The 15,349-nt window shown below is 42.0% G+C and overlaps 1 protein-coding gene and 1 long non-coding RNA gene across 4 annotated transcripts in view; one reads left to right on the top strand and one right to left on the bottom strand.

The window, feature by feature from the left end:
• Positions 1-593: 593 nt before the first annotated feature.
• Positions 594-1,612, bottom strand: LOC144577875 (uncharacterized). The gene is made up of 2 exons (XR_013522695.1): positions 1,477-1,612; positions 594-824 (listed from the first exon to the last, which is right to left on the bottom strand). It is a non-coding gene; the product is annotated as an uncharacterized LOC144577875 (long non-coding RNA).
• A 2,289-nt stretch (positions 1,613-3,901) lies between these two features.
• Positions 3,902-15,349, top strand: part of ARID2 (AT-rich interaction domain 2) — a 193,342-nt gene continuing 181,894 nt past the window's right edge. For 2 of the 3 annotated variants that reach the window (XM_035255747.3, XM_035255749.3), the window contains exons 1-3: positions 3,902-4,121; positions 4,237-4,330; positions 5,399-5,496. In XM_035255747.3, coding sequence (XP_035111638.2) covers positions 4,030-4,121; positions 4,237-4,330; positions 5,399-5,496 — 284 coding nt within the window. In that variant the 5' untranslated portion in view covers positions 3,902-4,029. Of the gene's footprint in view, positions 4,122-4,236; positions 4,331-4,498; positions 5,302-5,398; positions 5,497-15,349 lie in introns of those variants that run through there. The other variant, XM_078338858.1, reaches the window with a different exon arrangement.

Raw genomic sequence — 15,349 nt, 5'->3', positions numbered from 1 at the left:
TTGTCAACACATCTCTTAAATTACTTTGCTAGGATCCACCTGCTCTATGCTGCCCACTATAGGAAATGCAATATAGTAATAAGAAATGTAATACGATGAACGAAGGTAACTTTAGTACAATCTCATAAAAAATATACTCAAACTCTACTTGGATGCTAAATGTGGTGTTCTTGCAAGAGATACAGACTGATTAGTGACAATCAAATTTATTAACTCTAAAGGACATCAGTCAGGACAGGACCAGAAATTGTATCTTGGTGATCCACACGCTTGGAGTAGCAACCGGATGCGGCAGAGGATGGAGCGTGGAACTTAGTGATTTAGGCGCAGCCTGCAGAAAGCTGCACTTCTGCACTAGAGATTAAATATGAGGGTCAAAATCAACAAACTAAACCCCTTTTTAAAAAGTCATGTAAGCACAAATGATTGCTGCAATTGGACAACATCATTTAAAATAAATTATTCGTATGATGCATATCTGTTTCAACAAATAAACCTTTTCATAAACCTTTACGTTACTCTTACAAGCAAATACCGTTAATAGCTTACTTTTGTCTTACATTTTTCTAATCACAGGAAAATTGAAACATAAGTAATCTGATAAACAACAAGTTTTATGTTTATGCTTTGACCACAGTGTATACAGTGTTAAAAATTTAAATTATATCCATCAGATATACTTTATGACTCCATTTTGAAGACAGCCTCTTCTACAGAAAACGAATTTTCAAAAGTCAATTCTCCAGTTTCTCATCACATCTTATTTTTTTAAAATACTTTTAAACGTTAGTATCACTCCAAGTCTTTAGCCTTTGATACTTGCTCTGAAAAGCAAAACACACTATTGTATATGTTTGTGTATGTACACACACACATTAATAACAGCAACTTAAAAGTGGCAACCGCCTCTTGAAAAGTAAAAATATGTCACCCTTCCATTCTGCCCTTAAATGAGAAATAAAGACAATAGATTTGCCCACTGCAGACTGGGATACTAGAAAAGACCAAGTCTAGCCTGCGACAATATTAACCTGCAATCTTAAGTCCCAACTCGGACGACTTAAATTTCAGTGCCTCAGTTCCCACTCCTGCCCCATCAGCTCCATCAGCACCATCATCCCCGGCTCGGATTTGGGCAGTGACCCGCCAGGGCCGCCGGAATCCGCGAGTACCGCCCGCTCCCGGTAACCGAGCTCCCCGGCTCCCGGCCGACCGCGAGTTCCTGAGCAGCAGCCTTCCAGGGTTCCCGAAGCCCACCATTCAGGAAAGCGGTGCCGACCGGGCCGTGGACTGTGGTATTTTAAAACTATCGAAAAGTCTCATTGCACGACTGGCGCGGCCGAAGTGGCCCAGGAAACCCTCCGAGAGATACCGGTCAGCTGCCAGGAGCGTGGAAGAGCAACCAAAGCTACAAAAGCGCCGCGCCAAGTCCCTGGAGCAGTCACCTTAGCCTCTCCTCCCTCTAGTTACAATTACCCCACAGGCTTCTGGCGCTTCCTTCGAGAAAAATGAAAAAGTAAAAACGCGTAGAGGTGGTAGAAGTCGTTATTTTCCGTCTAACGTGATTCCCCAGGCTCCGTCCCTTAAGTAGGTTTCCAAACTCGGATGCATCCTCAGCAGAGGTATTCCATGTTGATAGATCTCTCGCCTCCCACAAAATGGGGCCGAAAAGGCGGCCGCTGTCTCCTCTATGGGCGCCGCCATTTTGTGAGGCGGCGGCGGCGCGGCGGCAGAAGCCCCGGGTGTGTATAATGGTTGAATAGAATGACCCCCTCTAGGGAATCCCCAGCAAGGCTGGTTACGTAAGGGGCTGTGCGCAAGTGCGGCGTTTAGGGAATCCGAACAACCAGGGCCACGCAGCTCCGAGGCCCACATCTCCACTCCCCCTAAGAGGACTAGTGGGGGAAGGGACAGCTGACCGGGTCTGCCTCGCTGCAGCCTCACCCTTAGTCTCCCGCGGCCGCCGAGCATCTCCACCTCCCTCAGCCAGGTCTCCGCCCCTCACAGGCTTCCGAGACACTCACTGGCCCTGGGTGTCAGGAACTTCCTAGCCATAACCTTATTTCGACCCCACTTAAAGACAAACTTTAGTTGGGAAATAAGTCCATTTCCTAGAGTGAGCACCGGAAGCACGCTGCACTATATTACATAATATTGCACCTCCAAAGCAATGTTCCCATTGTAATGACTACCTGAAATAATAATCTATCCAGACCCTTCCTACCCTATGACCTTGGGTTAGGCAGTGACTTTGTTCTTAGTGGCCGTCACTAAGATGGAAATAATAATTGGCTTCACTTACTCTAATCTTAATTAACATTTGCAGCGTAAGAGCCGACTCCAACACCCCCCGTAAATGCAAATTTAGGTGATAGTATTTGTTGAGATGTTTTGACTTTCCCATTTAAGCCAAAGGTTTTTTTTAACCTTCACAAATATTTTAAACGAGGATTACATTTAAGACATTTGAAAGCAAGGAAAAACATTTTATTCGATATTTATTTTAAACGCAGTAATCTTTAGGAGACCTTACTATAAAAATGTAAACGTTAATTATTGTCGAAGTTGGAGATTGCTTGCTAACCAGTTTAGTTTGCATAACTTTGGTAATAGAATAATCCAGTTTGATATGTGAAGCCAACCAGAGGCAAGATGAATTATAAGCATTACTCTTTTTCCACAGAACTAGGACAGACAGTTCACATTATATTTAACGTATAGTTTGCTAAAGATAGCGTGTGGATAATTCATAGAAAATGTGCTAACCAGGCCCCAAAATACTAGCATAAGGCTCATAAAAACCAATTTCTTTAGACTTTACAAAAAGAGAAGGTAACAAATTGACTTTATTCCGATTTGTGAATGTTGCGTAGCGTGAGCTGCCCCGGTAAGCCTCCTTTCCCTCCAGAGCGCCACACCACTTTTGTTGGGCGGGCGGGGACTCCGAGGCGGCCCTTCCGACAGCCGGGCCAGGGACGCGAACATCGCCTCCACCCCTAACCCTGGAACAACCGGTAGTGGCCGTTCCCCCGCGCCGCCCCCCTTTCCGCCGGCTTTGTGTGCGTGTGAAATGTGCGGCACATTGCAGACGAACCCTAAGCTCGGCGAGCCGAGTCTATTGTTCCCCGCGAGGAGCTGCCGGGGCGGTGTGGAGCCAGGCGCAGTGCCGCGGCCGGCCTTTGGGGGTCGCTGTGCGGCACTAGCTGCCCGGCCGTGGCGGCGGCGCTGGCGGCGGCAGAGACCGAGGCTGACGAGGAGGGAAGCAGGCGGGCGGCGGGCGGCGCGCAGCGGCTCAGCTGCCGCCGGTGCTTCTGCCCGGGGACGCCCCGGCCTCAGCGGCCGAGGCCGCGCGTGAATGTGTGCGAGGGCTCCGCGGAGCCTGGGCCGAAATACACGCTGTCACCCCGCTTTCTACAAACCACACAGACCTCCCCCTCCCCACCCCCAGCCCCGCCTGCCCCAGGCCGGCCGCTGTCGCCGCCGCCGCCGAAACTCTAGGGCCTCCGGCCGCCCCGACCCCTCACCGTTGGCTCGCCTTGCCCCTCGCCCGCTCGCGCGCCCCCGGCAGCAGCACCATGTTGAATCGCGTACCCGGGCCAAGCCACCTCAGCCGGCGGCGCTGAGAGGCGGGCGAGAGCCGGGCCGCGGGGAGGGAGGGAGGGAAGGAAGGGGTGGGGGCCGCGCTCGCCCCGCGGCTTCGCGCGGATCCGGCAGTCGCCTGCCCCTCTAGTTTCGCTCCGATTTCTTTAAACTTTTTTAGAAATTCCCCTCCCTCGTTCCCTCCTCTCCCCCTGGCCTCCTGCTCCCTCCTTCCCCTCCTCCTCCTCCTCCTCCCCCTCCCGCCCTCCCTCCCTGCGCCGCCGCCGCCGCCGCCGCCGCCGCCGCCGCCGCCGCCACCGCCGGCCCGTGACTGAGCCCCGCCGCCGCCGGCCGAGGAATGGGCTCCGGGCTCTGGTAGGAAGCGCTGGGAGCGGGGGGCGCTTTTAAAACACCGATCTGGGTTTTTAAAAAACCTCCTTTGAAAAAATAATGGCAAACTCGACGGGGAAGGCGCCTCCGGACGAGCGGAGAAAGGGACTCGCTTTCCTGGACGAGCTGCGGCAGTTCCACCACAGCAGAGGGTGAGAGCAGAACCGGGGGGGCAACGCCGGGGCGAGCCGGGGCGAACGGGGCTCTCCCGCCCGGGCCGGGCGCGGGGTCCCGGCTGACAAGTGCGGGTCTTTCTCTCTCCCGCAGGTCGCCTTTTAAAAAAATCCCTGCGGTGGGTGGGAAGGAGCTGGATCTTCACGGTCTCTACACCAGAGTCACTACTTTAGGCGGATTCGCGAAGGTGAGTGGAAGTTTTAATTTGTATTTCCCTCTCACTGGCCTCCTCCAAAAAGTCTCCTTTGACCCCAGAGTGGGCGCTTGGGGCTGGGGGGGTGGCCCGCGGGGGCAAAAGGCGTTCTTTTCGCTCCCAGCCGGTGGCACGGAGGCGGACGGCGGCGGGGCTGTTTTTGGCCTGGTGGCTCGCGTGCGCGCGGCGGGCGCGGGGCTCCCGCGGGCTGGCGGCCCGGCGCCGGCTAGCGCCCTGCCCGGTGCCCAGTTGGGCCGGCGGGGTCTGAGCGCCGCGGCGGAGAGTGCGGGCGTGCGGGGCGCCAGCCGGAGCCCCGCGCCCGCACCGCCCGCTCGCTTGTTCGCTCGCTCGCTCGTCAGCTCTGCCGCCGCTGCCGCTCTAGCACAGGCTGAGACACAGAGACACACAGACTCAGAGCAGTTTTCGTGCAACTCAAAATTAGCGCGGGCAGGTTTAACATCGATAATCGGCTGCGAAATGATCCTGGCAGCCGGGGGCACAGCCTCGGCCCCGTCGCCCTCGGTTTATACAGCTAACAAAAGAAACCAGGACCTGTCTCCAAATAGCCATCTTAGGCTTCAAGGCTAGGCAGAAGCTGTAGGCCTCAAAGAAGGGCCTATGGAGATGGATAGATCTGGGAGAGGGATCGGAATCGGCCCCGGCCCCGGCCCCCCCAGAACCCGCGGACGTCGCTGTCCGGAACTGTATTGATCCTTTTGAACTTTTTTTTTTTTTTTTTTTAAGTGTAAACGGACCGCGTTGAGATTTAAAAGGGGGCGACAGAGGGACTTGCGATTGGTTATTGTCCCGGCTTCAAAAACAAAACAAACCCACCAATCCCCCCCAAACAAAACAAGTGGTATTAAATACAGGGCTGTCTGGTGAAAACAGTGATTCAAGACGCCCTTGCTTGCTTAGTAACTCTTACCTTACCGATCGATCAGAAACAACCATTGATGCCTTAGGTATCTACAGATCTCTGTAGAATGGGTATTTATTTCAGTTAGGTAAAGGTTTTTTTAGATTGTTCACTTTCAGACAAGTGTGCCTGTGTTTTACCAGGTCTCTGAGAAGAATCAGTGGGGAGAAATTGTTGAAGAGTTCAACTTTCCCAGAAGTTGTTCTAACGCTGCCTTTGCTTTAAAACAGTATTACTTGCGGTGAGTAGTAGTGACTTTTCCATAGTATTTGGAAATAAGGGACTTATGGAGAGATTTGTTTTTGGCAAAAACAAAAGCAAACCTTGCACACCAAACAGTTCTAAGCTCTTGTTCATTTTAGACTAAGACACATTTAATATAAATAAAGTGAGATTGTAGGAAGGTGCAAGTTTTTCTTACCAATTTTAGGATCGTTTACGTTTTTCATACAAAATCATTACAGGTGACACCCCACCCCCCATCTTGGTAAACATTCTTTTGTGACATTGTTATTGATCGCTTGATATCCACTGAATGGAAGAAAGGTGATGCTTAGTAAAAGAGTTAAGATAGTTAATGAAACTGTAATCTTTGGGAAAATTTTTTTTTCTTTGTTTTGGAAACTTCTTTGGTTTAAAAAATTCTGACTTTCAGATTTTATTTTTTAAATGAAACTTCTTGTTTGGAACAGTGACATTGAATAGGTTTTTCAGTAGAATATGAATGCATGGCATAACATGTTGGTGCCTTAGGTGACCAGGATTGTTTTGAGAATTACTTTTTGTTGAATTTCCAGTGACTTAAAAACGTTCAAAATGATTATTATATCTCTAGGAAAATGGGGATGCTATGAAGTGGGATACTATACTTTGGATTTTCTTTCATTCTCCCTCTTTCTTTTTTTTGACTGCTTATTTGACAAAGTTCTTATTCTGTTGGTATGCGATACAGTTTAGATGATATATTTTGTGATTTAGCGTTATTTTTTTGCTTCTAGTTTTTCTTCTAGGAATCCTTTCATATAATTTATCATGAGGCTGTGCATTATTTTTAATGTTTACTTTAGAGGATTCTAAGTTAGTTGGTATTATTTAAAACTAAAATGATATTTTTTGTATTTATTGCTTTTTATAGTGATAATAGAGGCCTTTTGTAATGTGGCTTCTGCATAATTTGAGTTTTGCATTTATTACTGTTTCAGATGCATTCAGTTATCATGTGTTACATTCAACATTCTGAAACAGGAAATGCAATAATTGCACAGGTGTACTTTCTATTGGCTATCTTAGATTGACTTCAGGCTTGAAGCTGGAGTTCACAGAACTTTGTGGAGTAGTTATTGTGTAGTTATTGAGTTACACAGGAAGTCTAGAAAATATTAAATATGGTTCGTTGTCATCTATTGCGTGTGATGGCATTTGTGTCAGAGCACATTTTAAAATAAAGCGCTGAATCAGAAAACAAAATCAACCTCCAGAACTGTTGAGTTAGTAGTGGGATGAGAAACGGAGAGTTTTATATTCATGGTGACATTCATTTGCTCATTTCCATTTATGATATTGAGAGGAACATATTAATACATATTCAAGTTTTATGGTTTTATCAGTTTAAAACATTTGAGTTTTGGACTTTTAAAATACGTATTTTTGAAGTTTTGCTTCATATTTGTTAGATTGGTTGATTTAAATTTTATAACCAGAAAGTACTATAGAATATACATTGTTCGTGAAATGTATATTTTTCTGAAGAATTTACATTCATACTAATAGTTTTAGCATAATCAAAGTAATATCTAGGCTTCCAATTTTTTTTAACAAAAGCTGATTATAAATATTGTTTTTCCAGTTGTAGTTTTTATCTTAGGAGCATATTATATGTTAATTATAGGTACTGTTTTTAACTGTATAGTTTCAACATTGTGTTTACATTGTCTTCAGATCAAATTGTGCTTTATGCTCTTATTAGAAGCTGCTTTTTGAACTATGTCCTTAGTTAAACTTGTTTTTCCTCCATATGTCACTCTCCAGGTTTGTTTTTGCAGGGTTGTAGCTAGGCTACTAGGAAAAAAGTTGAAGCATTTGTTTTGGAAAATAAAACCATGTGAAGATTTGCATGGCCTGTAAAGAAATACAAAAGAAATGTGCTGGTCAAAAATTGGGTACTACCAACCTTGAAATAATTTTTCCCTAGTAGTCTAATATTGCACAGTGAGAGGTTATATATGATGCTGCCTTTTACACCTTCCTTGAAAAATCTTAATTGGCAGACAAGATGCCAAGTAACAGTAATTCTGTTACTTACTCCTAAGATTGCCTCTTCATGGTAAGAAATAGTCAAATAACTTGTTAAGTTACCTCTTTGGTACATCAGATTGAGTATCATCGTTACTGATAAGCAGATAATGCAGTGTGTTTTTTAAATTACAGGTGGAATAATTTTTTAATATGAGCCGCTTTTTCATTTGACCTATTGTAAGACTGTTATTAAGTGTGTTAGTTCTCTTTTACTCTACAGGTTTAATATTTGCTCACATTCCCCTGTAAATTTGCTATTAATTGAATGGATGGCTGTTAGCCTAGTGTTTTATGATATATCTTCATAATATTACAGATATTTAAATTAGGAAGAGCAAGCTGGTATGCTGGTTATGTGTATTCTAATAGTGTTTTGTTATTTTTGATAGAAATATTGACAGTCATTAAATATAGACTTGAGTATTAATGGTATGCCAGAAGTTAGCTTGATTGTCTCAAACATACATTTATTCAGTAATAGCTTGTCTACAAAAATTTATCAAAGTCTAAAATTGGAAATGCAGTTGATTGTTTTAACATTGGCATTTAATTTTTTCTTTTTTTTGAGATGGAGTCTTGCTCTGTCACTCAGGCTGGAGTGCAGTGGCGCAATCTTGGCTCACTGCAGCCTCTACCTTCCAGGTTCAAGTGATTCTCTGCCTCAACCTCCTGAGTAGCTGGGACAACAGGCACCAGCCACTATGTGTGGCTATTTTTTGTTTTTTTAGTAGAGACGGGGTTTTATTATATTAGCCAGGCTGGTCTCGAACTCCTGACCTTGTGGTCCACCTGCCTTGGTCTCCCAAAGTGTTAAGATTACAGACGTAAGCCACTGTTCCTGGCTGGCATTTAATTTTTACAAATATAAGTGCTTGCCTGTATCAAAGTATCTCAGTTACTCTACAAAATGTACACCTACTGTGTACCCACAAAAATTAAAAATTAAAAAAAAGTGAAGTGCCTACTGATAATGTGTAAAAGCAGTCTAAAAATTGGAGGCCAGGTGCAGTGGCTCATGCCTGTAATTCCAGCACTTTGGGAGGCTGAGGCAGGTAGATTTGCTGAAGTCAGGAGTTCAAGATCAGCCTGGCCAACATGGTAAAACCCCATCTCTGCTAAAAATACAAAAATTAACCAGGTGTGCTGGCGCATGCCTATAATCCCAGCTCTCGGGAGGCTGAGGCAGGAGAATTGCTTGAGCCCAGGAGACGGAGGTTGCAGTGAGCCGACATCGTGCCACTGCACTCCAGCCTGGCTGACAGAGCAAGACTCTGTCCTCTCCTGCCTCTCCCCGCCCTGAAAAATTGGATGTTAATCATCTATGATGTTTATGTACTTCATTTTCATGCAGTTCCTTTTCTTGACATATACATCTCAGTGTGTTCCACAAATGTTTATTATTAGGATACTCCTATAGTATAAAAGGATAAGGTATAATTTCCCACATTTTGTAGATGGAGAAATTAAAGTGAAAAAAAAAATTAAATGGCTCAAGAACATTCATTAATTGGACAGAAATACTGTGTTCATGACATGTGTTCAATAATATTTAATAATTGTGAGTTGTTTGTTACAAATGATTTTAAGAAATTAAAATAACATTGGAAATTACTTATGGTTAAATTTATGCCCAAGTATATCTTTTGCCTAATGCGTTCCATATTTACTTGGTGGATTTTATTTTTTTGTTCTGTTTTGTTGTTGAAATTGGGGCACAATTTGCTGGTCTTATTTGGGTTAAGAATTTGAAACTTTGGTATGAAGATTTAGGTAAATATTTCATGACTTGAAAATTTTGGTTTTGCTTACTGAGTCCAGTATTATAGCCATAGTCAAGGTTAACTTGATGTTTCCTTTATAAAACTTGATTTTTTGGAAAGGGGGTGAAATATCTTGGTCGCTAAAAATTTATGGTACAAAACAATATGTTACTAGTTTTCTGGCACTGAAATATTAATTTCTTTTTATATGTACCTACCTTTGGAATAGTCAAAAACTTAATTGTAGAGTTATGTTTACCATGGTAAATTTTCAATTGCATTGTAAATTAATTTTTTTTCTTTGGTATGTAAAGCTCTTTCTTTAATTACACCAGTTGAAGGAATTGACGTTTGTTAAATGGAATGAATACACTCGTGTTCTCTATATAGCGTCCACCATATAGATCAATTCTTTTAAAAGAAAGCCTTAAGTAAATAAAAACTGAATTTGTAAATTGCCAAACAGAGCTGAATAAACTGATTGCTCTCCTTATTCAAGGAAAGAAAATAAAAGTATATGAAGACTGGAAGACAAATATATCAATAAATTATTCATACACGTATTTTAAATTTAACTTTGTAAACTATATTGTTTGTGTGTGTGTACACAGGAGTCTCGCTTTGTTGCTTGTGCTGATTTTTTTTTTTTTTTTTTTTTGAAACGGGGTTTCGCTCTTGATGCTGAGGCTGGAGTGCAATGGCACGCTCTCGGCTCACCACAACCTCTGCCTCCCGGGTTCAAGTGATTTTCCTGCCTCATCCTCCCAAGTAGCTGGGATTACAGGCATGCAGTACCACGCCCAGCTAATTTTATATTTTTAGTAGAGACAGGGTTTCTCCATGTTGGTCAGGCTGGTCTTGAACTCCCGACTTCAAGTGAGGTGCCCACCTCAGCCTCCCAAAGTGCTGGGATTACAGGTGTGAGCCACTGTGCCTGGCCACTCATGCTGGACTTGAAAGCTTGGCTTCAAGGTATCCTCCTGCCTCAGCCTTCCAAAGTGCTGGGTTACAAAAGTGAGCCACTGTGCCTGACAATGTATCCATTTTAAAAAACAAAAAACCTGATTTTAATATTTTCTGATATTCAATTTTAAAGGGCATGTAGACTTGTTGAAAGGAAGAGGGAAAGTGGAGAAAGTTGACAGACTGATCAAAGCTCAGCTAGGTTAGTGTTATGTCTTAGAATCCATGTTTTTAGAGCTTAAATTGCCCAAAGTCGAAATAAATAGAGTTCTTTCCAAGGTAGATAGTTTTTACTGAGGTTACAGATTTTCCTGAGGATACAAACTGAGAACATTATAATTCCCAAAAATGTTTATATGCTTTTTTTTTTGTACTTAAATTTTCTACCTTAGCTGTTAACTAAAAATACCTATTTCTGAATAGAAGCACTCTTTTATACTTTTATCTTTGCTCTGTTATGGATTCAGTATTTTCAAAGTTGATTGTGTATGAAATCTACAATGTGTTTGATGGAAAAGTATATCACTACTAGATCTTTTATATTCTCAAACTGAAATTAGAAGTTAGAAAGGAAGGAAAAACAAATGTTTTAACTGCATTTCACTAGTCAGTGAGCAGGTACTTAATATGTATTTTTAGGTAAAGTATTTAAGAGTTATTTTGTGAAGGTGCTTATTGGGCATTTTCCAGGCCTAATAAAGTTTAATGGTAAAAATGAATTTTGTCTGAATTGGGAAGGACAGAGGATAAATGGAGCAGACTGGGGTGGGGGCAAGAGAATTTTCCTTTTGCTGCTTTGATCACCACACTCTTTTGTATTTAGGGTCAGCTAGAATAGAAATTTCCAGTTTGTGCTCTAGAAAGACTAGTTTTCCAGAACTTTAAAGTATTTCCTTGAAAAGAGGACCAGATGAACTTGAGCAAAAGGCTAAACTTGGGTTACTTTGTTTCAGGACTTCTTAGAGACTTTATTTTGCTAATATGTATTGCGGATCTCTAGAAATTTGGGAGAAGTAACTATTACTTCTCTTCCCTTCCCCATAGTAAATAGTGTTTCACCCCACAGTAAATAGAGTAACACCATGGCCAAAACTGCAATTACCAGCCTAAGAGATGCATAACTATACATTTTCTACTGTTTATAATGTGATAAAAGAAATAACAAAAAATATTTTTCTGTTTTAAAACATAAATTTCACTTGTGCTTGGATACTTTTTGTGTATTATGTTGTGAATTGATAATTCATTTGACTAAATACATTGTAATTACCTTTTGCTGGAATGGAAATCTCTTGGTGATGTCTAGGAATAGCTATCATGTTCTGAATTGTTGACCAATAATGATACATCCATATTCCATTAATATCTAAGTCAGTGTTTGCAGGGTTTCAATCCTGTCTTACTGTCATATAATTTTTTTGGTGGAGCCCCAGGGAGAATGGTGCTGTTTTTGATGTTTTGGCTGCCACTTTCTCCCAACCCCCTCCTTCCCCCCCTCATTATACCATTGATTTTGTTGTCCTTTACTCCAACAAAAGAGCAAATCAATTTGTTCTTTAGACTGTCCTGAATTCTGGCTTTGGTTGCTTTCTTCTAGTGTCAATTAACTTGTTCCTCTATCCCTCATACTTATTTGCTGAAAATTGATTGATCTAAAGGTTAATAATATTCAGATTCAATATTTTAGGTATACATAATAGGTAGTGCTATGCTTTTCATATCATGAGGCATATAATGTTTAGTTATCCCCGTTTAGTGATGATAAGATTGAACAGTGGTTTTAGATATTAATAACTTAATATGTATTTCTCAAAAGAATGCTCCAGGTGATTCTTAAGTACACTGAAATTTGAGAACAGTTGATCTAAGTATTGTAATGAAACCAATTTAGTTGCTGAGATAACTAGTTTAACTTGGCATGAGCATGTTGGCCAGGATTACATCCAGAACAAAACCTCTAGGTGACATCTGGTTTAGGGGCACCTGTTCAAGCTCCACCTGTCATCTCTGAGCAGAGCTTGGACACACCCTATTCTTTGTCTCAGGATGGCAGAGATGATAACAAGGGCTCCACTTTAGTTAAGGGAAAAACAGAGTAAATGAATTATCAAATTCTAACCTATCCTAAGTGTGTTTATGTTATTTGGATTTTTAAACATTAATTAAAAATAAATTTTCCTTCGATTATTCCTAATTGGAGAATTTTCTTTTCTTTGTTTTTTGTTTTGTTTTTGAGATGGAGTTTCGTTCTTTGGCCCAGGCTGGAGTAAGTGCAATGGTGTAATCTCGGCTCAGTGCAACCTCTGCCTCCCAGGTTCAAGTGATTCTCCTGCCTCAGCCTCCTGAGTAGCTGGGATTATAGGCATGCGCCACCACCCATGGCTAATTTTTTTTTTTGCTTCGGAGTCTTGCTGTGTCATCCAGGCTGGTGTACAGTGGCATGATCTCGGCTCACTGCAATCTTCGCCTCCCGGGTTCAAGCAATTCTCCTGCCTCAGCCTCCCGAGTAGCTGGTATTACAGGCACGCACAACCACGCCCAGCTAATTTTTGTAGTTTTAGTAGAGACAGGGTTTCACCATGTTGGCCAGGATGGTCTCCATCTCCTGACCTCAGATGATCTGCCCACCTCAGTCTCCCAAAGTACTGGGATTACAGGTGTGAGCCACCATGCCCAGTGAATTTTCTTTATGTACATATATATATGTTTTTTTTTTGTAGAACTTTTCAGTAATCTTTACAAATGGGATACCATTTGTTTTACTGAATTTACTGGATGCTTGTTATCCTTGTGAGAGTTTATTGGGCTCTCCTGGTATTTCATAGTGGAGTTGACATATATAAATTTCTATAAAAATAATACTAACAATAACCTGTTTTGTTTAATGTTCACTAGATTTATTTGTCAAAACATTTTCACATGGGAGATTTTATTTTTATAATTTCAAATTTCAAAAGTAATTGTGTTATTTAATCTTAGAAAAAATAACAATTAGGAAAACAAATTCTCTTTTTTATTTGTTTCTTTTTTCGTTAGAGCAAGGGGAAAAAGTCTTTATGCCACCCAAACGTTTTTCTTCCTGGGGTATATAGGCTACTTTGTTTGTTTGTGTTTTGTTAAGGCTGTAGGTTTTATCCAACTCCTATCCTTAAGTGTCAGCCATAATTGCTAGTCAAAAAAAAAAATTTGTGTATTTTCAGACCATACTTTCCCTGCTTTACCTTCCCATTCCCTTCCCTGCTGATAAACTTGGTATTCATATTACAGAGCATTGTCTTTTTTTTTTGAGATCGAGTTTCACTCTTGTTGCCCAGGCTGGAGTACGATATTTTGATTGTGGCTCACTGCAACCTCTACCTCTTGGGTTCAAGGGATTCTCCTGCCTCAGCCTCCCAAGTAGCTGGGATTATGGGAGCCTGCCACGATGGCCAGCTAATTATTTTGTGTGTGTGTGTGTGTGTGTGTGTGTGTGTGTGTTTAGTAGAGACAGGGTGTCACCATGTTAGCCAGGCTGGTCTCGAACTCCTGACCTCAGGTGATCCACCCTCTTCGGCTTCCCAAAGTGCTGAGATTATAGGTGTGACACACCACACCCAGCCAGAGCATTATTTTATAGCTAATCCTACATTATCCATAGTTGCTAATCATCTTGAGGCAGGTATATTCCATGTTCCAGGTGTGCCTGGCTTATATTTCTATCAGTAAGTAGTTTTTTAAATTACCATATAATTGGGTTAAAATATCAAGTTACTTTTTATGAAGAATTCAGATAAGGTTGTGTAATAATCTATTGTTTGGATATACATCTTATTGTAAAATATGGCAAGATTCCATAATTCTGGTCTTTCTGAGTTCTTGCTGTTGTACTTGATAAATATTTACGTACAGTGCCTAGTGGTCAATTGCTCTGTGCACAAAGGTGATGTTTATTATATAGTACATATCTTTCATGGTGAAGTGTTACTGGGTGAAATTTCATTCTGTCTCTAGGGTAACTCAGCGATTAATTTTAAGTAAATAAAATGTTAATATAAACATACATGAGATCAATGGGAACATTCTGTTAAAATAGGTCAAAGAAAAGACCATAGTTAGGGCTTTGTCCAGAAAATACCTAATTTGTAAATTTTAAGAATGGGAGCCGGGCACACTGGCTCACACCTGTAATCCCAGCATTTTAGGAGGCCAAGGCGGGCAAGTCACAAGGTTGGGAGTTTGAGACTGGCTGGCCAACATAGTGAAACCCTGTCTCAACTAAAAATACAAAAATTAGCCATGTGTGGTGGTGTGCACCTGTGGTCCCAGCTGCTCGAGAGGCTGAGGCAAGAGAATCACATAAACCTGGGAGGCGGAGGTTGCAGTGAGCCAAGATCATGCCATTGTACTCCAGCCTGGCGACAGTGCGAGACTCTGTCTCAAAATAAAAATAAAAAAGGATGAATTTAAATTTTTCAGTAATAAGGCTCAGGTGAATCACACTTTCCCTAATAGTTCATAGATTAAGTAAGTTAGCCATATGCTTGAGCTCAGGTCAGACTTAATAGTAGTTAGTGCCTTAGAGTAAACTGTACCTCAAGTGTGCTTGCAAATAATAGGTGGTCTATCAAGAGTGCCTAAGTGGTTTGGTATAAATTTTAGTTTACACCACTAAAGAGTCAAACTTTTGAATTTCTGAGTTGTTTTTTCAGGTAGTTCCATATTGCAATGTAGTAATTCAATCTAGTAGTAAAAATGTATGTGATTTTTTAATATAGTCCAGTTGAGTGAGAAATGGTGTATTCATCATTTTGTTTGTTTCTTTCTTTATTTTTTGCCATGCTTTTCCTTTTTTTGTTTTTGAGACAGAGTCTCACTCTGTTGTCCAGGCTGGAGTGCAGTGGTGCCATCTTGGCTCACTGCAACATCCACCTCCCAGGTTCAAGTGATTCTCCTGTCTCATCCTCCCATGTAGCTGGGAATACAAACACCCACCACCATACCTGGCTAATTTTTGTATTTTAGTAGAGACGGGGTTTCACCATGTTGGTCACGCTGGTCTCGAACTCCTGACCTCAGATGATCCACCCACCTCTGCCT

The sequence above is a fragment of the Callithrix jacchus genome, chromosome 9 (genome assembly GCF_049354715.1).
Source record: "Callithrix jacchus isolate 240 chromosome 9, calJac240_pri, whole genome shotgun sequence".
In the NCBI taxonomy this organism is placed as follows: Eukaryota; Metazoa; Chordata; class Mammalia; order Primates; family Cebidae; genus Callithrix; species Callithrix jacchus.
Note: the sequence above shows the minus strand (reverse complement) of the source record. Positions and strands in the feature narration are given on the sequence as shown.